This window comes from Leptosomus discolor, chromosome 9 (assembly GCF_034619465.1).
Source record: "Leptosomus discolor isolate bLepDis1 chromosome 9, bLepDis1.hap2, whole genome shotgun sequence".
NCBI lineage: Eukaryota > Metazoa > Chordata > Aves > Leptosomiformes > Leptosomidae > Leptosomus > Leptosomus discolor.
The window spans coordinates 31,170,709-31,193,757 of NC_141399.1; the positions used below are offsets into that span (position 1 = coordinate 31,170,709).

The 23,049-nt window shown below is 46.4% G+C and overlaps 1 protein-coding gene across 1 annotated transcript; it reads left to right on the forward strand.

Moving 5' to 3' along the window:
* Positions 1-7,239: 7,239 nt before the first annotated feature.
* F9 (coagulation factor IX) lies at positions 7,240-23,049 on the forward strand. The gene is made up of 8 exons (XM_009959544.2): positions 7,240-7,324; positions 10,392-10,555; positions 10,901-10,925; positions 12,782-12,895; positions 14,599-14,727; positions 16,856-17,094; positions 19,382-19,499; positions 22,502-23,049. Exons 1-8 carry the CDS (start codon positions 7,258-7,260, stop codon positions 23,047-23,049), a joined length of 1,404 nt encoding a protein of 467 aa, XP_009957846.2. The 5' UTR covers positions 7,240-7,257.

Consider the following 23,049-nt stretch of genomic DNA (forward strand, 5'->3'; position numbering starts at 1 on the left):
CTAACCTACTGGGGGGACGATTTTTCCTCACAGGTTCACTGCACAACTACCAACAGAGTTGATGTCATGGCTGTGAAGTCCTGCCAGCTGACTTGTTTACTAGCCTGGTTTTATCCAAGGATTGAGACAGCCAGTGCTATCACGCCACCAGACGCCTTGTCACAAAGCTTTGCAGCAAGGTGGCCCATTAAGAGGTTGCCAAACCACAGCCCCATTCCATGTGCTGGCATGAAGGGGTGGCAGAATTTGGCCCTAAATCTACAAGATGAGGTCAGTACTTGAGCAAGATTGTGTTCCCATCCTTTATTCCTTGCATGGTGCAACCTTAGCTGGAAAGCTCAAAACCTTGAAGAGAAGAAACACTCAGGCCCATATTCGTTTGTAGGAAGAGCATATGTAGCATTTACCTGTCCAATCAAGATTCACAGCTGGGAGCTGTGATGCTTTTTAGGAGCACACATCGCAAACTTTTTATGTTTCCATGAGTTTGACACAGCTTTCAAGATAAAAGCTGATGTGAAGAAGCATCCATCAAAAACCCTTGAGAGATGCTTTTTGTGATTTCTAAGATAATCCTCTGCAGTTTCAAATTATGATCTAAGCCTGAGCTGTGGAACTCATGCATTTTTTTCAGAAACAAGCCTAATTTAGAAGGAGTCTGCATCTTTTAACTGGTTGTATTTCCATGTGCAGGAGATAATTTCACTTGATTTAAGAAGTTTACAGTATGCTTCCACTCAAACGGTATATTCACAATTAGTCATACAACCTTAACTGCAAAGAGGGCTAGACAGACCAAGACAGAGAACTTTCCTAAGGTAGGATAGTGATGCTGCTTTTTAGGATTACTTTGTGTTAGTTCAAACGCAAAACTCTCAGGACATCTGCAGTAAAATTTAAATTAGCATCTTCAACCAAAAGTTCAACCAGTGCAAATCTGATGAAGCACCATTGCATTCTGTACAGTCATCTTGGGTTCCATCCCTCATCTGCCCCTTTGCATCCTACTGTCCATCCATCCTCTTACTATCAAGGATCCCAACATCTTCTGAACAAAGCATAGGCCTGATACAGCAATCTACAGGCACCAAACACATACTGATACTCAGGTGTGATTTTCCCATTGCACTTGGAACATTAGGTGTGTACATTCCCCATGAAGTTTACACAGTGAGGAAGGCACTTCAAAGCCCAGCCATATCCCCAGGTCTGACGTTTTGAGTTTCTGAGCCTCTCAAAGTACCTCTTTCCTGCAACTATAGAGACTGTGGCCCCAGACTTGGCAATTCAGGTTGGGAGATTAAATTCAGAAAGATGAACCCAAGCTTCTGTGCCTTCTTAGAACCAGAGACTGGAAAGACCACCTACAAACAGTCATGGCAGATCCTTATGTCAGCAGGTTTCTTCCTCCATCAGGGAGGTGACTCCACTGTACACCAGTGAAAATCACCCCTCTGAAGCAACCACTGGGTACACAACTACCATCCTTCTTGAATTTTCAAAATAGTGCCCAAGTGGTGCAGAAGAGTTTGGCTAGCTGTCTTGGTGAATTTGGCTGCAAATTGACCTTCATAGCAGTGCGCTGTTGGCTTTGTTAGAACTGGCAAGTCAGAGCATCCAACCGTCCATTAGTGAACGCTGTTAGCAAGAAAATTTCTCCAGGGCACTCGGTCAGGTGAACAGAAGAGAAAACCCAAGTAGGTCAAACTCACTAGAAAGACCAATTCAGTCTTAACTGTTCATCATATCATACACCTCTGATGGTCCTGGGATTTCAGGAGAAAAATTGCAATGTCTCCCTGTGGAACCAAAGTGTTAGTTTCATGCATCGTATGTGTTGATATGAGCAGATAATGGAGACTGTGAGGTCCCTTTCTCTGAATATTTCAACTATTGACTGCCTCTTGCAGTATGTCCAACAGTCATGAGAGGGGTTCTCAGCTCTTCCAGTTCCCTCCCAAGGCGATCAGCTGGAAGGGGTGTTCTGAGACAGGAGGACAAGCTTCGTGTGTCACTGCTTCAAGTGCCTATGACTCAGGGAGATGGCCAGTGGTATCAGTTAGGGATACACAGATTAGAAATATCTTTATCTCTTTTCTGCATATCCTACCCTTAGGTTTTAATGTTAATACCACAGACAGTTTGGTTCCTAAAGGGCAAGAAGGCACATTATAAAGACAGCAGAAAGAAAGGAAGGTAGAGAAGGCAAATGGGGTACAAGGATGCCCTGGTACAAACAAAAGATAGAAACTTCAGGTGGAATATGGTTAAGGCAAAGAAAATTAACAAGGGCATAGTCACAAACATTGACGTAGAAAATAGGCAAAGGTACAATAGGCAAAGCCCAGTACAGAGTTAAGTGCAAGGACTTTGACTGTGGTGGGTTTGGATATGCTGGTGGAGACTTATTTCATCCATTTTAACTAGCCAAAAATAAAATTTGACATATAGTGCAAGCTGTTGATCGAGGCCCCTCTTCTAGTCAACAGAAAGGTAGAAAACAAGAGACACCTCCCTCCTCCAACAGGCATCAGAGCAAGACAAGACATCTCCTTTTCCATGTGTGAAGAAGGAAACAAGCTCCTTCTGCTTAATTGGATGCTGCTGGCTGGGGTTAATCTGTCTCTATTAACAGAGTCCTGCTCCAGGAGTGTTTGCTTCAGACATTAAGCTACTAATACCATCAGCAGGTGGGAGCAATGGGTTTGCTGGAGAATATAGAAACGTCTTTCAGAGATCTGTTTCAAAGCAAACTCCAGAACTCACATTCATGTCAGCAAGCCTGGGGCAGGACAAGCCTCTGTTCCACACATATGCCTGGACACGGTGGCAAGCCAGCTTTTGAGCTTATTTTTGATATAGTTCTTTCTTTGTACAATGATGTAGGAGCTTGGTGATCTACCTGACCCATCAAAACCTGCAAGAGCTGCTGCCTCCTCTGAGCTTTTTTTCATTGCTTTATCCAGAGTCTGAAGTGGAGATGTCAAAGTCTGAATTTAGAGTAACTTCAGTAGCATGGTGCATCTGTGTTTGCACTCTGCTTTCTGAAAAGATGATGACCAAACCGACCCCAAATTTCCTTTTAATCTGGCCTATTTTAAAATCAAACTGTAAAGGAAGATATTAAAGCTGCTACTGTGAAACATGCTGCTCCATGAATTAGTAATTGTGTTTACCTTCTACATTGGGAATTTTTTCCCTGTGTTGCTGTTTCTTACTGCCACTCAACGTGAGGAGCTTTTATTCGAATGAGACTATTTCAAAGTACTTTTGCAGTTATGTAGAGTCAGGGACTTATTTACTTTCTGACAGTTATTTACTTCCCGTAAATATTTCACAGCCACAGGATCTCCCAGATGAAAGCAGAGTTTGCTCTGTGCTCCTGTTCAGGAGTCTAATTAAAAACTGAATAAAATGGGAGGGACGGAGCTTAAGTACTAACTGCGATGGATGTGTCTAGGGGGAATCCAGCAAGGGGAGCCTGTTTCTTGGCACAAGTATTGAAGCCTCTGCATAAAAGAAGAAGAAAAATGCCCAACACAGGAACTGAAAGCCCTGAGATAGATAGGGGGAGTAGGGGAGAGGTTTTCAGAGACGAGAGAGCTATGAGCCAGCAATGCTCTGGCACAAACTGTATGCTGCTGTCACTAAAAAGTTGGTCCTGGTTGCTATTTCACATCACCAAATCCAGCCACCTCCTTTTGTCTGAACACCCCTCCCACAGCAGAGATTTGAAGTCAGAAGCAGCATCTCCCTGTGCCTGTGATCCCCCCAGCCCAGAGCCACCACCACGGGTAAAAGGCTTCTGCATCCCACTTGTGAAAGCTGAGGGCATAGCCTCACCTGGGGTAGGTCACTAATGCCACTGATGTCCAAATACACCTTAGTATCTCTAGAAGCTATGGGACTTTTAACAGAATTTGTACTTTTTTCAGTATGTTAATCATTACAACAGAATGATGGGCACTGCAAAGGACTCCATGGCTGCGCTGCCTCTATATTTGGACAATTTTCCACAATCACTGCTCCAGAAAAAGCCAGGGACTTCAAAGTAATCAAATAAAAAAGAAAAAAAAATAAAGACCAAGCATTACTTTCCCTGTTTTTTCAGAAATAGCTTGTTTGCTGTTGGTTAAGAAAAGATTACTTACCATAGCTGTCTAGAGGGCAAGGGCAAATTGCAATGTGCTTAAGGTTTTGAGCGAGGATTTTTTGCTTAAAAGAGTGTATTTGGAGACAAGGGAGATTATGAACAATCCTTTAACAAGATCCTCAAGCCATCAGGCTCTTTAACATTATTGATCAGAGCAGCCAGAGCAAATTTAAAGAAAATCTATCAGATTAAAATGGAAACAGCTTTCTTTTTTGAGTTCTCATAAACTTCATTTCACTTTGCAGCAGAAAGCTTCTCTGAAAGATGGGCAGTCCCTAAGTGCGAGGTGGCGGCCCTGACGGGAGCCACCTCCTTCTGCCTTTGACACAAACACATCCCAAACAACCACATGTGTGTGAAGGTTCCATTCCAACAAAAACAGAATATTTCAAAAAAAAAAAAAAAAAAGCCCCAAACCTAACACCTTAAACCAGAAGAGACATCTCCTAACAGCTCATTGCTGCAGAAAGCCTTTTTAATAGGAAGGAACATGACTTGGGAATGCATTTTAAAGAGCTTTGTTTTGAGAACATGGAACACTAAATCAAAATATACCTGGATCCGATTGATGTCATACACCTGAAACAGCAAAGCCTTCATCTCTGAAGTGTCCATGGTGGGGATCGCAATTCTGGAGATTTAGTTTGCAAAATAAATAAAATGAAACACTTGGCTTTCGATTTAGTGCCCCAGAAGTTGACAGCAATAGTAGTAAACAATAGAAATTGCTTGTATTAATAGCCTTGTTTATTCTAATGATGTTGGCATTTTCTGTGAAGATTAATTAACAATAATATTGCAAACACTATTACAAGTGAAATACGCATCATAAACCAAAAATAATTTGACTGACCTATGTTCTAAAGTAAAATATTTACAATAATGAGATTCTAATTATCCTTTGTTATGGCAGGCCATTCTCTACACTCCTCTTTATTGATAGGAGATGTATTGTTTCAGCACTTTAGCTCAATTTGTTTTCTCACATTTACATTTTCTTATGCACAGAAAATGAGAGATGATCATTACCTTCTTCACTTTGCATTCAATTTACATCAACAGCAGATTACCTCATCCTAACTCATTTATGTACCACAGAAATTTGATAACAAAAGCGACTGTCAGTGATGAATAAAGATGATTTCAAATGGAGCAAGAAGAAACAAGATGAATTATACGTTTCAGGACCTTTTGTTTGCTCAAGAAAGGGAAAATAAAGGATTTGTTCCACCTAGGCAACATGGATCTCACAAGGCTGTAACTCACATTCAGCATCTCATGTTTACCTGCAGCCGATTGGTCCTTTCTACATACAAAAGTAACTTCAAATGCCCATGCAACCATAAATGTCTCTCCCATTTGCTGCACAAAGGAACATTTTTAATTTTTTGGACTGAGTGCACAGAATTTATGGTTCATAAGCACAAGCAAACACAGTAACAACTACCCAAGGGCTATTACGGCCTCAACGCGACTGGTAGCTCTCCTGCCTGCAAGACTCAAGGCACATCCAACACAGTACGTACTCTGTGTCTCACCAGACGGCATTAGCTGTTTGTGAGCACTCACGGCACCACCAAACATGCTGTGGGACTCCCTTGCATTGACAACAGCAGAATATCCATCCATCTTGCTTTGCTGGGAACTAGTGAAACCTGCCAGCTCCCCTCTTCTAGCTCTTCTGCTTTAACAAGCCATCGGAGCCTGCTAGCCTCTTGCTGCTGCTCTTAAGCATAGTATTGGAGCTAAGCCAATACCAAAAGGCAATAGCACAAACAACACACTCAGAAATGGAATTCTGCTTTAAAATGCCTCTATCCGAGACCTTTTTGTTGTCGGGCAGAGCACCGCAAGCCTCAGATGTACATGGGTGCAATAATGGATTTCAGTTCTGCCTTGTGCACAGGGGAGCGGGGGGGTAGAAGCAGAAACTGGGAAGCAGGTTTTGAGGAACAGGTCATTGGCAGAAAGCCCTCAAGCCCTCCCCAGCGTGGGATGAATGATTTCAGCCTACTTTCCCTACAACTCCTCAAGGAAGGGTGCGGGTGTGTCGTGGATTTTTTGACCTTTCCAGAAGTGAATGTAGCATTTTTTATTTTTATTTTTTTACAATATTCAGTATTTTCCCAAAAGCAATTACTCACCTTGAAATAGGTCTTCCTACTAAGGGAAAGTCAGAAGGGAAGAAATGGGTTTTAAAAGTTGTAAGTAACCCACCATTAAATACGAATAGTTTCATATGAAAACCCACTCTTTCTTTTCTGTATGAAAACCTGCTTTTTTTCCTATTTTATTTCGCCCATGTTCCCTCCCTTTCAGTCTGCTCTTTGGCAAGTGTGGATCAGGACCAGTCTGCAAACCTGCCCTGGGCAACGGCTGCCCTGCAGCCAGAAGCATGCACACTCTCTGCTCCAGAGCTGGCATTTTATCAGCATATCCCTACATCAGCCCACTGTCCAAGCCACCAAGTAGCAGGCTCCTTCCTGTGGCCTCAAGTACAGGACCTAGGAAACTCCATGTGTTTCCAGGGTTTGCCCCAGCAGATCTAGATAATGGACCCATAGCCTCACTTTTTAAATTAGATAATCCACGTGAGACCATGCTGGCTGACATCGCTCTGCTCCAAGGGCACCTGGTCCTCGAGAGGAAACACCATCTGTAGGATCATCTTCAAGGGAAATGTGCCGGCTCTTTTGGATGGAACATGGATCACAATGAGGCCTTTGAAGATGCTGCTGTGGACTTTTATATGGCCAACAACATCACCTGGATAGGAGTGGGAAATCCAGTGCTTTAAAGAGGTTCACTGAAGCTGAATTAATTTGTTCTTGTGCCATGGTTAACTCGCAAACATGGCAGTAATACCATACAGGGCAGAAGATGAGCCCAAGGGCTGCAGCTACCTAGCAGGTTTCTTATATGTGGACATGTCCCCTCCATTAACACCCATGCTGCCATTTCAAGCTTCAGCAATGGCGCATCTGGGGACCTTAAATTAAAGGGTTACCCAGGGTAAATAAACAAGCACTTGCACTTTGGAACTGTTGACTGAGCTCCACCACATGAACAATTTTTTAGTGAGAGGTTTGGGCAGCGGGAAGAAGATGGCAAATATCCCCGTCGTACTCTCCATTTGTCTTCTGGGAGCTTGCCTTGGTGCCGAACGTACAGGTGGGTTCATTTAAGACTTCACAAGTTCTTCACTTCTGGGTGCAGAGCATTACTGGCACAGGTGAAGGGACAGTTTGTCACCTGACAGTGAAACAGCTTGTGCAGTCTCATAAGAGACGAGAGCTCAGAGGGATTGCTGCGTTTCATAGCTCCTGTCTTTAAAGCTCTAGTTCTTTCCTTGGGAGTGAAATAATAGTTTTTATGCTGATTTTACACAGAATGTGTCACAGGGATTAATTTTAAGAATGGGATTTTTCTTAAATTTTTGCAGCTTTTAAGCTTTCAGAGCTTGATTCAGCCATTTTAGAATGCACGCACCCGCACAGAGAAGGGAAAAGAGGAGAGAGTGTCACTGGTGGAGTAACATCCACACCTCTGTGTGTGCCGCTGCTTTGTCCTGGAGTACAAACAAGTACTCACATCTGTAAAACAGTCATTGGACTTGCCACTGCAAAAACTGTTTAAAGCCAAACCCAGCGTGAATTTAACAAAGACTGTAAGATGCAGCCAAAATTGTAGACAAGATAGAGTAGTTGATGGATGTGGGCAATCACACATAGTAATGCAGGCTGTTGCTTGATTTATCTGTAGCAGCAACAGTTCCAGCAGAGGCTGATTCACATCCAGCACGAGTATTTGTTTGGTGCAAGGCTGGCCTTTCTTCTTGCATTAAAACATTGCATGTAACAGGTTAAAAAAACCCAGCCTCTTTCCAAAGTATTTGCTTAGCAGTGAAAAGCAAGCAGAACTTCATATTGGTACCACCACCCACCTAGGTGTTCCTCTTAGAAGGTACTGTACTCAGCTGGCAGGGCAGGTCTGCCCCTACAGCCCCTTGGCCCAGAGACCCATCTCACTCTCTCAGATACTGATTCAGAAGTTGGTAAGTCACGTGTGAGTACATTCTTGGTGTGAGGATGGTTTCCAGCCAGGGTGATTACCATGCCTGGGACCCCATGGGGCCTGCAACCTTCAATTCAAATCAAGTTTTACTTGTAAAGCAGCATGTGGGATCAGTAAGCAACCAAGAGAGCCTAGAGGGATCTGAGGGAGGGAAAGCTGCATTCATTAAAATGAGTTCTCTCCATTAAATGGGTTAATGGCAGGTGCCTGGCACATCCCACCGGGAAGAGATGAAGGAGTAGGTCTAACACAGCTGCCTCACTTCACTCAGGGCAGTGTGTGGCTGCGCCCACATCGGGTTCCCCAGGCACTAAGCACATGGAGAGCCCAAAAGGGTTACAAAACCAAGGAAGGCTGCTCCACAATTCTCACCTGACCCTTTTCTGCCCAGCTTGGGGACAAGCTGGAGGCTGTAGCCCATGCCATGGGGACAAGGCGGCGGGTCTTCTCCAGCAAGGAGAAGCTTGCTTGGGGGTGTATGTTCATGTCCCACACGTAAACAGCAATGCTGCAGCTGGGAGATGACCGGCCACCCTATGGGGGCTGCAGTGTTTGAGTCAAGCCTGGCTTCTTCAGAGGTAAGTGCTTTACCTATCAGTATCTACTGCCAAACAATAGATTAAGGTCAGGATTTGAATACACTCCTTTTCATTTTTAACCAAAAATACACTAGCATGAAGAAGGCAGAGGTGCAAGCTTACTGAAAAATGATTAAAAGCATTGCAAAAACAATTAGTTCAGTCTCTTGCAAAGAGATCTTTAGATGAAGGGCTGGTTACACCGTCAGGGGCATGGTGTAAATCAGAGCAGCCTGCCTGGGGCTCACGAGAGTTCAACAAAACCAATCTTCTGCAGGTTCAGAGAGGCTGGGATCTGCTCCAGATTGAGAGCGGAGGTTAGCCATGAGAAGGAACGTGCAGCTGGTACTTGCCCCTCACTCTCCCCACTGCCCACCTGGCTGAGCTCATGCCCTCCTTAACCCTCAGAGGGGCCAGGCCCACAAGTACCTGAACCCTTTCCAGCACAGAGTCCCCAGATAAGGGTCTATGTCCAGGGTGGCCATCAGCAGCTCCAAGAAGAGCTGCTCTACCATGCCATCTGGTGACAAAAAGGGACATTGGCAGCTAACACTAAGGGAGGGTGGAGAGAGAAGAGAGACTGGGGAGGCAAAGCAGGAAGCTCCTCTGGCTGAATAACGTCTTTTTTAGAGCACTGGGATGGGGAAGGAGTGCTCAGCAGAGGCAGGAATCTCCGAGAAGTGGGTCAGGAGCAAACCCTGACGGACATCTGCCAGGAGGAGGCTGCTGCTGCTGACTTTGCCAATGCGACACATGGCCCTGCCAGGAGACCATTCATAGTGACACCGTGATGGGATATGTCCTTGTACCCTTCACCAGGCAGCCACCATAGGAAGGCTGATGGCCACTGCAGACATCCCATCTAGACTGAGGGTCTCTGCAGCAGCAGCAGCTCTCTGCTGGTGGTTTCTGCCCAGGAGCTCATCCAGCAAGTTGAAGGCAGATGCACACCACCTCGTTGATGTGACCGTGCCCAGAGGATGAGGAGGGCTCATATCACCTCTCCTGCTGGCAGGAAACCGCAGTACCCAGGTGCATGGGCAAGGGTGAGGAGCAGGGAGAGAAATAAACGGCCTGTGGCTTCCAACGGCCGCAGCTTCTTGCAGAGGCAAATGGCCTTTCACAGCCAAAACAGGCAGAGACACTTAAAGCAGGACAATTTCTGTGTCCAAACAAGACCTCACGAAGCAGCAGCATGAAAAAGCCTATTGTTTTCCCTCTTAAATAGCTTATTCTGGTCTGTGTATTTATGATAGGAGATACTCACACCATCTGCTTTAGGGTATTTTAAGCATCAAACTTCAGCACTTCTACTCACCTTCTCACCATCAGTCATTTCTGTCTATCAACTACTTTGACTCTTGGTTCTCCAGTTTTGATCCTCTGCATTGCACTTAAGTTAGACACCAAAGAAACCTCAAGTAGATAATAACACTCCTGAAATGTCCCAGGCCATGGGGCAATGGGGGGGTTGAACACATGAAAACGGATTGCTTTCTCTGAGAAAGAGCCTTGACAACCCATCCCAGCTGCATCACACAATGACGTGTGCTCCACTCTAGCCCCTATTCCTCTTCAAATTGCAGTCTTCATCGAGAACAAAGAGGCAAGCTTGGTTCTGAGCAGGCAAAAGCGTGCCAATTCAAACAGACTGGAAGAGGTTATTCCTGGAAACCTTGAGAGAGAATGCATAGAAGAAAAATGCAGCTTTGAAGAAGCCCGAGAAGTGTTTGAAAACACAGAGAAAACAGTGAGTATTGCTGCTGCAAAACGGCCACACCTGGTTCCCCCCAGTCCACACCTTTACAAGCCTTTCAGGTGAGGATGCACAGAGGGGGAAGAAGGAGTAAACAGCAAGGGAAAAACCTGCAGGGGCCAACTGCAGCATCTATTGTGTTTTATTCTCAATTGTGATCCATCAGTTGGCCTGAGGAACTGCTTTAAAGGTTCGTTGGTCACCATTGGGATTGCAGAGGTAGTTGTCTTCCTGCAAGTCTTTTGTTTTAGCTTTGGAGTCATCCCTTTACTACTTCAGTCAGGTAGGGCCCAGAAATTAGAAATCAAAGGAATTTTTTTTTTTTCCTCTCCTTTGCAGATGGAGTTTTGGAAAACATACATTGGTAAGAGCTGCTTTCTTCATCTTCAAATGCATAATATTAATCTCTCAGTGCATAAGTAGCAGATGTTTATGGAAACAAATGTATTCCAGCATTCCAAAACTGTGTTATGACAGAGCTAGTCGGAGTTATGCACCCTAAATCCTGCAGCCACCCAGTCTGTGCCTGTCCTGTTGGTATACAAATTGCAAGTGCTAAAAAAATCCCCCACAATATTTCTTTGTTCAAGCAGGTTTTTTTGAACAAACTTCAAAAACCTCACAGAACAAAACCAGATCACACAGACCACTGCATCCATTGAACCCAGGTCACACTCTGGGCTTCTAGTTTCAGCACTGGTAGAGTAAAACACACAACAGTAATTAACACCCCTTCAGCAAACAGCAAATACTCTGTCCTCAAGCACAGATCCCCAGATAAGGCACAACCTTGTGCAAACACAACACGAATTCCTCAACGTGATCATAGCAAACAGCTGTTTGCAATTCACACCAGTGGTCCCAAACCCTTGCTTCTCAACCATTTTCTTTCCACCATCCTTTTTTTCCCTTTCAGCCTCCAACCCCATGACTCTTCAATCCCTTACCAAAAAGATTTCAATGCCCACTAAAACATCTGAAACTAATTTTAAGAACATTTCAATAAATTAACTGCTTTGTAGATTGGCGAAGCGCCCAGAACATCTCACTAAAAAGCCTTAAATAATTCAGATTATTCATTCCAGACTATAAAATAAAAAAGTTACATTTGCATTGTAGGATGGTCCTCTGAAAAAACAACTGATGAAACTCAACTGTGCATTTGTTTCCCTGACACTGTAACCAATTAGCTCTTCAAAAATAATGAATGCCATATATTCCTGTCATCCAAAGTGCCTGATTTACTGTTCAGCTTACAAGCTGCTGTTCCCAACACGTGCAGCCCACAGGAGCTCACCCTTTGCACAGCACCCAAGTGGTACCAAGCCCCAATTGCCCTCACCAGGTGGCAACAACAGCCGCAACTCATGCCTTGCATGTAAAACCCAATACCCTGCCTTAGACAAGACAAAACCACTTTGTCCCTGTTTGCAATCCACCTTTCGTGTTCCAGCCCATTCCTGAAAGCACCACAAAGAGCCACGCTTGCTGGCAGGACACAAATGCATCAAGACATTCCCCTTCCTAGTTGGCTTTGCATTACCATTTCAAAGCACGCTTCCCTGTAATTTAACATCACTGACTTACTCTTCCAAAGATCACTAATTTTGCAACACTGGCATTTTTATTAAAGCCTCAGCTTCTTAGCTGTAGGCAACTGTGAAAATAAAAGCCCTGATATGTAAAAAATACAACCCCCAAAAAAATCTAGACCAGCTAATAGTAGTACAAGACTTAGAAAGAAAGAGCAATGACCGAGATTCTCAATCCTAATACAGAGAGATCCAATAAACAGGCCCAAACCTTCAGAGAACAGACAGTAGGGTTAAAATTATTCAGATTATGAAATCCTAACCACTCTTGAGGAAGGAAAACATCTAACTTTGTCTGTCTAACTTAGCCAAGACAGGAAGTCCTGTTGAGATGATGCAGGAAGGAGACTGAAGAGGAGTTCTGCTGAAATGAGAAGTACCCACATGGGACAGGGTACATAATTAGGACTCTAGGTAAAGCACTGCTGCTGATGTTATGCCATCACTGACATTGCCTGTTGTGCACTTGGATGCCAGAATGTGACTTATTTTCCGTTACCAAGAAGGAAGGTGTGCAGTCTCTTTCTCGTCTTTAAGAGGAGGCTTGCACAGAGCAAGGCTCCAGTGCTTGCTTGGCACCAGCCATGGTTGACACTTGTGTTCGTAATTCTCCTGTCTTCTCTCCAAGATGGGGATCAGTGCGACCCAAATCCATGCAAAAATGGAGCCATTTGCAAGGATGCAGTAAGTTCCTATGTGTGCTGGTGCCCAGCTGGGTACGAAGGCAGAAACTGTGAGATAGGTACGTACCCTGTTGTTGTTCTGCCCTACTTGAAATCCTACAGGATCAAAGTGGACGTTGAGTATCATCCTAATAGAGGGCTTTTTCGGACACATTTTGCCTTGCTGTAAGGCACTGCATGAATGTGCAAATTCAGCCTGTTGGCAATGGGATTACAGGGGGACATGCTTGGGGATACAGGAGCAGAGGTCTCTGTCCTCTCCTGTCCTTGCCTCTGCTGAGCTCCGAGATGCCTGCTCTTACTCAGGGTTCAACAGAGACTCAGGCTCAAGGTCTTTTGTTCAGCACGCTGCAGCTGCCAGTGCAAATGTTGATGGAGAGACCTTCCTTTATCTCCCCAGCACAAGCCTTTCCGGGGCTGCTTGTCAATCAGGGACAACATGCTCACCTGCTGAAAGCAACAGTTTTCCACCAACCCCAATGGGGCCCTCATGCTCTCACTCCTCCTCTCCATTTCTCATGCCAGGCTGGGCAGCAGGTGCTGAGCAGGGCAGGATTATCGCAACCTTCTCTCAATGACACTCTGCTAAATTCATAATTATAATTATCAACAGCAACCTTGATTCTGAAGGCAAACAAAAGGCAAATATTTTCCTGATGGGTTGAAGAGTTTATGAAAACCAAACAGCTGATAATTTCAGCAAGAGGGATATTCAGCTCTTATATTTATAATATAATCAGGAGCTGCGCGACTCGCATAATATGCTAGACTCACTGCACTAATAAAAGATTCTCTTTCTAGTTGTGCTTCTGCTCTAGCAAGAGAGGAGTGTACGTTAAAAAGAGCATTTCAAAGCTGCACCAAATTTAAAGCGCCTCATTGCAGATTTCTCATGGAAGTGAGACAGGAACAAAAATAGAGCTAGAAGTGAGGCGTGAAAAGGAGCTCTGTAAAAATAGTAAATGATGGCATTAAAATGGCTACAGGAAGGGAGGTGTCCTTGAGGAAGTAGGAGTGGAGTTAATCTGCTGCAAATTCATTTGAAAACTCACTGAGAATTAAAAGGGCATCTGCGGATTAGTGGTTTCCCACCTCCAAGAGATGGTGTTCCCACCACAGAGGAGTGTGAGGTGGGGTGGGAGAAGACACACTCAAGTCATAGGAATCTTGCCATGCCTCAGGCTGGGACTTGTTTCATCAAACATCCTTCTGAAATGGGTCTTCCATGTCAAGCTGCAATGATTTACTGGTATGTCAGGAAGAACATATGGCTTTGCTTGAGGTTTTAAATTCAGAGCCCAGCGATAATCCCAGGACAAAGGTTCAGAGTTTGAGTTTACTTCCATTTGACACACAGTGTTCTCCGCTAGCATCCACACCAGGGCTGGATTGCCGTAAGCATTAGTGGGGGAAAAGCAACATGACGGTGGGGAAATCACGTGGCTCGTAACCAAATATTTGCAGGAGCCCTTTACAGTCAGGCTGCCAAATTTCAGACAGAACACAGCTGTTGGAGGCAAGAGGCTGCGCCAGGGCTCTCATAGGGCCATTCTTCAACCTGCGTTCTCAAGGAGGTGCCCAGCGCTCCTTCATTACAAGCAGGGATGTGATTTGAAAGAAGGATGCTCTCCTTGCAAACAAGCATGCATTTTCCATAATCCAGAGTGGGTTATAGGCCGAGTCCAAAGGCCCAAGTCACAACAAATCTCTGACCACTCATATTTCAAAAGAGCTTTCACAGTTTCATTTTGATTTCTTTCAGACTTCACTTGTGCTATTAAAAATGGAGGCTGCAAACACTTTTGCAGGCATGACCCACCACAGAAAGTTGTATGTTCCTGTGCCGCTGGCTATAGACTTCATGAAGATGGAAAGTCCTGTGAACCTGCAGGTTAACTTTTGAAGTGTTTTTAAGAGATTTGGGTGAAAGTTTCTGAGGTCTTGTGCTGTATTTAGATATATGAATCTCACAGAAATGCAGTATCCTGTTGGAAACCAGCCTTGTTTTCCTGCTTAGCAAATGTAAAGAGCCTGACCCTGCACTTTCCCAACGGCAGACATGGGGTCAGACTTGAAGGTTGCAATTTAAACACCCTTTCTTTTTAGTATAGCTGGGTGGAGAAGGAGGGTAGTTGTCCAGGAATTTGTTCATAAGGCAAATGCTCATTTCAGATGGCTGCTTGCACAGGTGCCTCTCCTACTTGCAGACATCTTATATTTCCCAATATGGATCAGTAGTTTTATGGAGGCAGAAACGTGGTGTTCAGCTACACCAGCATTCACACTGGCATCACTGCTGTCCAGTCAGCCAAAGCTCACTCCCATGTTCTTCCAATAGGAGCTACTATTTAGTTACTGATTCTATATTGAGGATACTGTGGGGTTTTTCAGAATAAAAGACAATCTTTCTTACTGTAAATCCCCTTGATGGCCAGTTTCATGGCTGGACGTCACGCAGTGCCTTATAATTACCTGAGTTGGGTGGAAACAAGTTGTGGTGGTGCTGTCCTCCCAACAGTGTGTGTCTGCACACAAAGACCCTCAACAGCAACTAGACTCAGTCGTTGAGCTGTGATACTAAGTGGAGTGGAGTGGAGGGTAAATGCATTGCTTGAGGTTGTAACTTCATAAGGGACTAAAGAAAAACTGGTTCTTGTTATATTCCCTGACTTTATACCACTCCTGGGCTGTAAAATATCTCAAACTACACCGACACATGCAAACCCAACCCACTGCAACACAGCAACTGGCACGAACATCTCAGAAACACATCTGGCAGAGGAAAGAGGAGATAGAGTACAGAAATATTTTGCCATCTAAGGTCAATTCAGCATTTGACATGGTCATAGTTCTAACTCTCTACCTGAGAGTAACGGATTTGCACACCTAAGCACAGGTGAATTAGTTTTTGAAGGTCTGATAACTACAGTCAGAAACACTTTGAGCTCCTGAAAATGCCAACTTTTAGCAATCAGTGTAGGAAATATCTTAGGCTGGGAGTCCATCTGTTAATGGAGATCATTAAGAGCTTCAGGCCTGTGTTGCCCAACATGCTATATCACTTTCACTGGACCAGAAAGTTTTACTGTTAGCAACAAGATCGCCTTTCAGGTTGGGTAATTGCCCTTCCTGCAAAAGCTTATCTTTTGTTGGCTCCGAAACCTTCATTTCCTAGCCTAACCTCACAGGTAGTACTTTCCATCACTCAACACTTATTTAAGCCCTGTTCCTAAAGTGGACTGGTTAAAAAAAAAAAAAAAAAAAAAAAAAAAAGAAATCTCAGTAGGCCACACTTACATCTGATTTTACACTAATGTTTGTTTGCACAGTGCTGTCAAAAGCTTTTCAGATGAAAGACAATACTTGATGCTGTTTACTATTTTGACTGCCACTATCAGCAGGAATTTTTCACACACTGCGTAGGAGAGAAATGGGAAGAGCTCATCTGAAATGAGCCTACAGATGAGATCTTCATTAACAGGGAAAATCTACAACTCTAAAAAGAGTTTATTAATGTTTTCCTCACCTTGGTGCCAAGCAGGATTAGCTGTTCAATTGGCAGATATTATTTCCTGCCCTCTCCCAGCTGGACTTTTATTGTACTGGAGTTACTTGCTGTGGAAATGTCAGCCAAGTGCCCGGCTGCCTACCACAGCAAGCCTCTCAGGTATGCACCTCAGTGTCCCGTGAAATAAAGGCACAGCCCCACCGCCCCGTCAGAGGTGCACTCTCTCTCACAAGCTTTATTCTTTTTAGAAGCTGTTCAGATGTCATTTCTAAAGCCCAGAAACAATTTGTGCTTTTGCTGCTCTTACATATTACCTGCCCTGCGGCCAAAAGGCACAGGAATGTGTTTGCACAGAGAACGCACGGTTGGCCCATGGCCCTGTATCTCCCATGTCGGTCCCAAAACAGGGTGCTGAGACAAGGCAGCATTTGCCTCCTCGCCTGACCCTTCGATCACTGTAACTCTCAGCATGAAGTGCAGCCAGTCATAACCGTGACTGTTCCCCTCCCAGTGCCATATCCCTGTGGGAAGATCACAGCTCCTGAAGCGAAGAGCAAGCTCACCCGAGCCATAAACACCTTTGAGCACTGGAATATCACCTTCGATGACCACAATGATGCTCATGATGAGCTGCTCGACAACACCACGGAAACCAGTACCGCCGCCACCACGAAAATCACACCGATAATTAAGACGGGCACCCGGGTTGTTGGTGGATCAGACAGCATGAGAGGCGAGGTGCCTTGGCAGGTACTGGCTATTTCTGCAGCTCTCCTGTAATCCCAGCAATTACTCTGTCTATTAATTTCCTTCTGAATGCAGGATCATTGCATACCCAAAGCCCTCCCTGTGGTTACCTTAGCCATAGATCTCAAGTCTAACAAGAACACAGCTGCTTTCTGTACAGAGTTTTATGCCATAGCAACAAAACTTGCCTGGCTGGGGGTCTACCCTGGCAAAAAAGCTGGAAGTCAGAGTCACAGCAGCTTTATGTGGCAGCACACAAAGGATTCAGTTTTGAGCTATAGCAACAGATTCCCCTGTAGTCCATGAATTTACCAACACTGAGCTGAAGACTGAGGGAAGGGAGCTTTGCAAGGCACAGTTTTGCAAGGAAGAACACAGCTCATTTTTTGGCTCTATCAGTTTCAACAGATCCACGATAATTTATACCAACAAAGGAACTGTCCTTGTATGACATTCATCTAAATCCAGCCACTCTTTCTTTATCCAACTTGCACATGCTAGTCATATCTACCTCACCAAAAGTGACATCACAGACAAGGGAAGGCTGCAAAGGAACCTCCTCCAGCCCACCGCGCTGCAAATACTTCTAAATTGCTGTTAAGAGGAAAGTTAGCTCCTAGCTTGGATCTTTTTCAAAATCATCTGCTGCCCTTAAATTCTACTCTGGCTTCAGTGAGTGCAGAAATCTCAGTGGCCGAGAGTGCAAAATAATAAATTCAGATGAGGTTTTAGGAACAGCAAAACTCTTTCTGTTGCAAGCTCTGGCACAGGTTGACACTGGTGATGTCAATGAAAAGTTGCCCCCACAGGGATGCAAATGCCCATTGGCACAGATCAGCTGATCCCTCTACATCCGCTGAGGGAGCGAAGCAGTGAATAGGGTGTATACAGATAGGTCAGGAGTAGGCATCTGCCCTCCACTTCAGAGCTAAAAAAGCCAGTAATGTGTTGGGGACATACACAGTCACCAGAAGGAGCAGCAGGAGGTTTGTTGGGAGGTCCTGTCTTGTGCCTGAAAGGAAGCGGCCATCCTGCTGCCCTAGCCGCACAGACCTTTCTGGCACAGCCTTTTGTGGGACAGATCATAGGCGATCCAGGCACCCACCATGCATTCACAGAGGGTCAAGAGGAGAACCAGGAAGTTAAATGTGAGAAATCAGTATCCATAAAGAAAGTAAATTCACATGCTACAAGCCCACCAGGTCTGGCTAGTTGGCTGCACTCATGGAGACCTTTACCTCACCAGGCACCCTCCAAAAAAAATCTAGTTGCCCTTTTGCCAGCTGGCAGACGAAGATGCTCAGCCTGGAGGGGTTCAGGCAGCAGTCAGGAGAGGTGCTACCTGCCCCCGGGGATTTGGGGTAGTCATGGGGCTCAGATCCCAGTGAAGTGCCTTACAAACCATGTCACTGCCTTGTCTCTGGCTGCTCCACGGGCAGTCCCACACCCACAGGCAAGCGTGGGCACCAGGCTCCACGGCGGCAGCTGCCACCAGCAGCCTGCACTGACCTCCTGCGGCTGGGCAGCACTGGGGGCCACGGGCAGGCACAGCTGGGGCAGAGACCACATGGGACATTGGGGCGATGGCTGTGGACACTCCTCCTCATCACCAAAGGCGAGCTTTGTCCTCTTCGTTATGGATACTGAGCCCCTTAAAATGCAGCCAGCTGTCTAACGAGGCATCAAATGAGTAAACACGTGGAAAGTACGAGGCAGACAGACGGTGAGTAGATAGAGCCATGTCACGTGAAAGGGACAAAATGGGTGAAGTATAAAGAAATCTTTCTTTTAATCACAGTCCATTGAGTCAGCTTATCAATTTAATTAGAGGTTTAAGCATAAGGGATGTCCTGGCTTCTGCCGCATAAATGCTAAGGCAGTTAGATGCCCAAATGAAATGTGTAGTTAAGATTTTGTCCCTAGTTAACTTGTTAACATCTAGTCACTGGCAAACCACTTTTAGGAGGTACATGTGGAAGTGCTTGTATTTCGGATGCTCTGAGTTATGTGCTGAGATTTATGTTCAGGGCTGTCTGCTCCCCCAGCCAGGCAGCAAAGGGAGAAGTGCAACGGCGCACTTATGCACGTGCAGGGCGGTGTTGGCCACCCTCTGCAACAGAGTGGGGGATGGAGGGGCAGGGGCACCCCAAGGAGCAGCATCTCTGGCAGCACCGGGTCTGTATGACCTAAACACAGACTGTCCTATGGCCAAACAAAACCCCTGCCTCCCACTCTTCTTCCCCACCGATTTACACAAACCCACGGATGTGATTTCTTTCTGCTCCCACAGGTTTATCTGGTGGATAGCCATGGCGTGGGCTTCTGCGGCGGGTCCATCATCAATGAGAAATGGGTAGTGACAGCAGCACACTGCCTGCAGCCAGGCGACAACGTCACTGCTGTGGCAGGTGAGGACCTGGGGTGGCATCGGGCTGGCGCAGGCAAGGGATGTGGGACAGGGCTTGCAACTGGCCAGGCACAAGGCATTGCACAGAACCCTGGGACCCACACCACCATGATGGGCAGTAATGCAGCACAGCTTGCTTTAGGGCACCAAGGCCCCAGATTGCAGCATTTTGGCAGCCTGGTCTCTGCAGGTACCACCACCTCTGGTGGCAGCAGTGAGCTGGGTCTGGCCTCGGTCCCAAAGCCACAGAGGTGCTGGACTGTGTTGCAAACCCAGCTCAACCTGACCACAGGCAATCATCTCACCTGAGCCAAAGAGAACCCCAGGCTGCTTAGAAGCCCAGTGGGCTCCAGTTAAGATGCTGCTTCATGAGCTGGTGTGATGGATTTTTATCTCTGCTGGCCGTGTGGGATCTCACTAGGGATTTCTGCTCTTCCTGGGGGTCACACTAAGTTTTCACACAACTCTCAGAGAATGGATTCGTGTAGCTGGTGCAAGAGGGGCGGCAGTAAGCTGACTAACTCCTTGCAAGGAGATGATGACTACTTTTTCTCCTAACTTCTTTAGAAGTAAACAGAATTTACGGATTGAAGCAGAGAAACCAGGCTGCCATGTGGGAAAGTGTGCTTTTACAGCAGGGGCTCTGGCAAGTTAAGCAGGGGCAGCGTGGCCAGACTGCACAGCAAGTGATGCTGCTACTTTACAAAACAAATGTATCTCTGCTTGAATAACGGTCGTCATCCCCCCCTGTCCCCCGTCCCCTCCCCCGACTCTTGGTAGCCAGCTATTCTAGACTGCCTGCTAGGCAGCCTGCTGGTAACTCAGCGTGGGGCCTTGGCAAGCATCATGGTGCCACATTTCACAGCTGTGGCAGAATCAGCTTCCCCAAATTATTTTTTTCCCCCTTGTATGAATATCTTACATAGGAGAGTTACACTGCTAGATACAGGAGGAGAACACCAATATGGCTAGTAATTGCTACCAGCAGCACTGAGAGGAGGCATGGAAGAATCACACTTTCTGTTTAAACATACGAAATGTATTAGCAACAAAAAATTACATTCTACCTGAGCCTTGAAGCACTGAGTTTATATCTCCAGAAACAAGCTCATCAAGAGGGCTCCAGCTGCATCTTCATCTTTCGTGTCAACACGGCCAAGCTCCTGGGTGTGCCTTGGCTGGACCCTGGAGACTGAGTGCCATGGGGCTGAGCACCACCTGCCCAGTGCTGGCAGGATGAGGCTCACAGCTTGCACACAGTGTTTTTTGCTATCTACTTTCAGGCAGTTTGCTGGAAAGCCCAGCACAAAGCCCAGCCTTGCACCCACTAACATGAGAAAGAACAAAATGCCCCGTGCAAAAACAGTCTCCCCCCAGAAAAGCATGTTTCCACCTGGGCAGAGGTTTTGCATTTGCTGCATCTGCATGCAATCTGCCTCTCCTTTCAGGCTCTCACCTGCATGTCACACCCCCCTCCATTTAGGATACATTATCAGCCAAGTCCCCTCATGCTACCTTCACACCACTCTGCAGCACTGCTGGGTTTCCAGGGCAGGATTTTGAACAGGCAGCAAGTCAAGAAAGCAAAACATGATTTTGTAGGGCTTCAGGGACTGCACCATGTACTCTGCATGGGCAACCTCTGGTTCCTTCACGTCCATTCATGCTAAATGTTTAGCTTGGTATATAGCATTCTGGGAGGCCCAAAAATTGATGGCAGAGGTGGAAGAAGCATTCCTCTCCCCTGTCCTTCTTTGCCTCTCTGCTTTCATCCCTGAAGCATATTTTCAGGTCCCCAGCAACAGTAAGTAGCCGTAGCATAAGAACCTTCTGAAAGTCTCCCCTACATCTGTCTTGCATCTACACGGTAGAAACACAGCCTGCAAGGAAGCTGACATTCACACTCTGCTGCAAAAAAAAAAAAAAACCACAAACCAAACCTCACAGAGCACATCAGCAGCACCAACCACCAAACCCTCCTTTATCAGGCGCCAGCGTTAACACGAACGCAGAAAGCTGCCTCACCTCTTTTGCTGGGCTCCGTGACGCTCCTCGCAGGGAGATGCAGCAGACACAGGACACTGCCAGGGCCAGCAGTGCTGCAGATACTGTTTAGATGAGATCGTATATTCTGGAGATTACAGCGAAGCATGTAGAAATACTGCAGCAGGGGTTAAACACACCCTGCGCCTCTTGGGCTGCGAGAAAGCAAGCGGGAAAAATCATCCTGCTCTCCAGCCTTCAGCACAGCCAGTTCACAGGCAGGAGAGGGAATTCAGCTACGGACAGACCCAGATGCTGCCCATTCGCCAACCCAAGACCACAGAACATTTTTCCCTTCCCTCTACCTGTTACACAAGTCAGGAAGGGAGGTAACAGGCTGCCAGCAACTCAATCACAGGAGCCTGAAGCTGCCAACAGCACCCTGCAATTGCCAGCAGCTGAGCCTCGTGCAGGCAGCACGAGGCAGCACCCAGGGGCACCTGTGGCATCATGGGGGTGGCATTTTGTGGTCCCCTGCACCCCACTCTGCCCCATGGCTGTGTGGTTTTTAAAAAGGGAAGATCAAGTTTCTTTTTGCTTACAAAATGATTTATTTGAAACAAATTAATTCTAGAAGCTTTCCCCCCTTTGATGCAAGAGCAGCATCCCCTTACATCTCTTTGCAGGTACTAAATTCCCAAAACAGACACACTACTAATAACCTTGGCAAAAGCATCTGGACCTTTGTCACTTGATTGGCCAGTGCGTGTCTGGGGTCACGTATGTGGGTTCAGGTCCTGCCGGATACAGGGACCAAGCAGGTGCTGCTGTGGGGGAACCTCCAATGCTGTTTGAAAAGGAGCAAGCAGCCTTGCGAGCACCAGGCTCGGAGCAGCCTGAGGGTGTGCAGTGCTCATCCTTTTACAACCACCTGGCTGGGGTGGTATCGCATCAGGATGGCATGGTCAGGTCATGGTCACTGGTCCAGCTGTGGAGCCCAAGCCACACTTGTCTCTGCAGGTGAATACAACATCAACGAGGAAGACAACACGGAGCAGCGGCGTAAAGTGGTGAAAATCCTTCCCCACCCCACGTACAACTCCATGATTGACAAGCACCACAACGACATTGCCCTCCTGGAGCTGGACCAGCCGCTTAGCTTCAACAGCTACGTCACCCCCATCTGCATCGGCAGCCGGGAGTTCACCAACGCCCTGCTGAAGCACGGCATGGGGACAGTGAGCGGCTGGGGCAGCATGCTCTTCCGCGGCCGGCCAGCCACCATCCTCCAGATCCTCAAGGTGCCCTTCGTTGACCGGCCAACCTGCCTCAAGAGCACCTCCACCACCATCCTGCAGAACATGTTCTGTGCAGGCTTCTCAGCTGGGGGCAGTGACACCTGTGGGGGGGACAGTGGAGGTCCCTACACCACCGAGATTGAGGGCACCTGGTTTCTCACGGGCATCACCAGCTGGGGCGAGGAATGTGCCAAGCCAGGTAAATATGGCATCTACACCAGGGTCTCCAAATACCTGAAGTGGATAAAGGAAACCACAAGGCTTACCTAA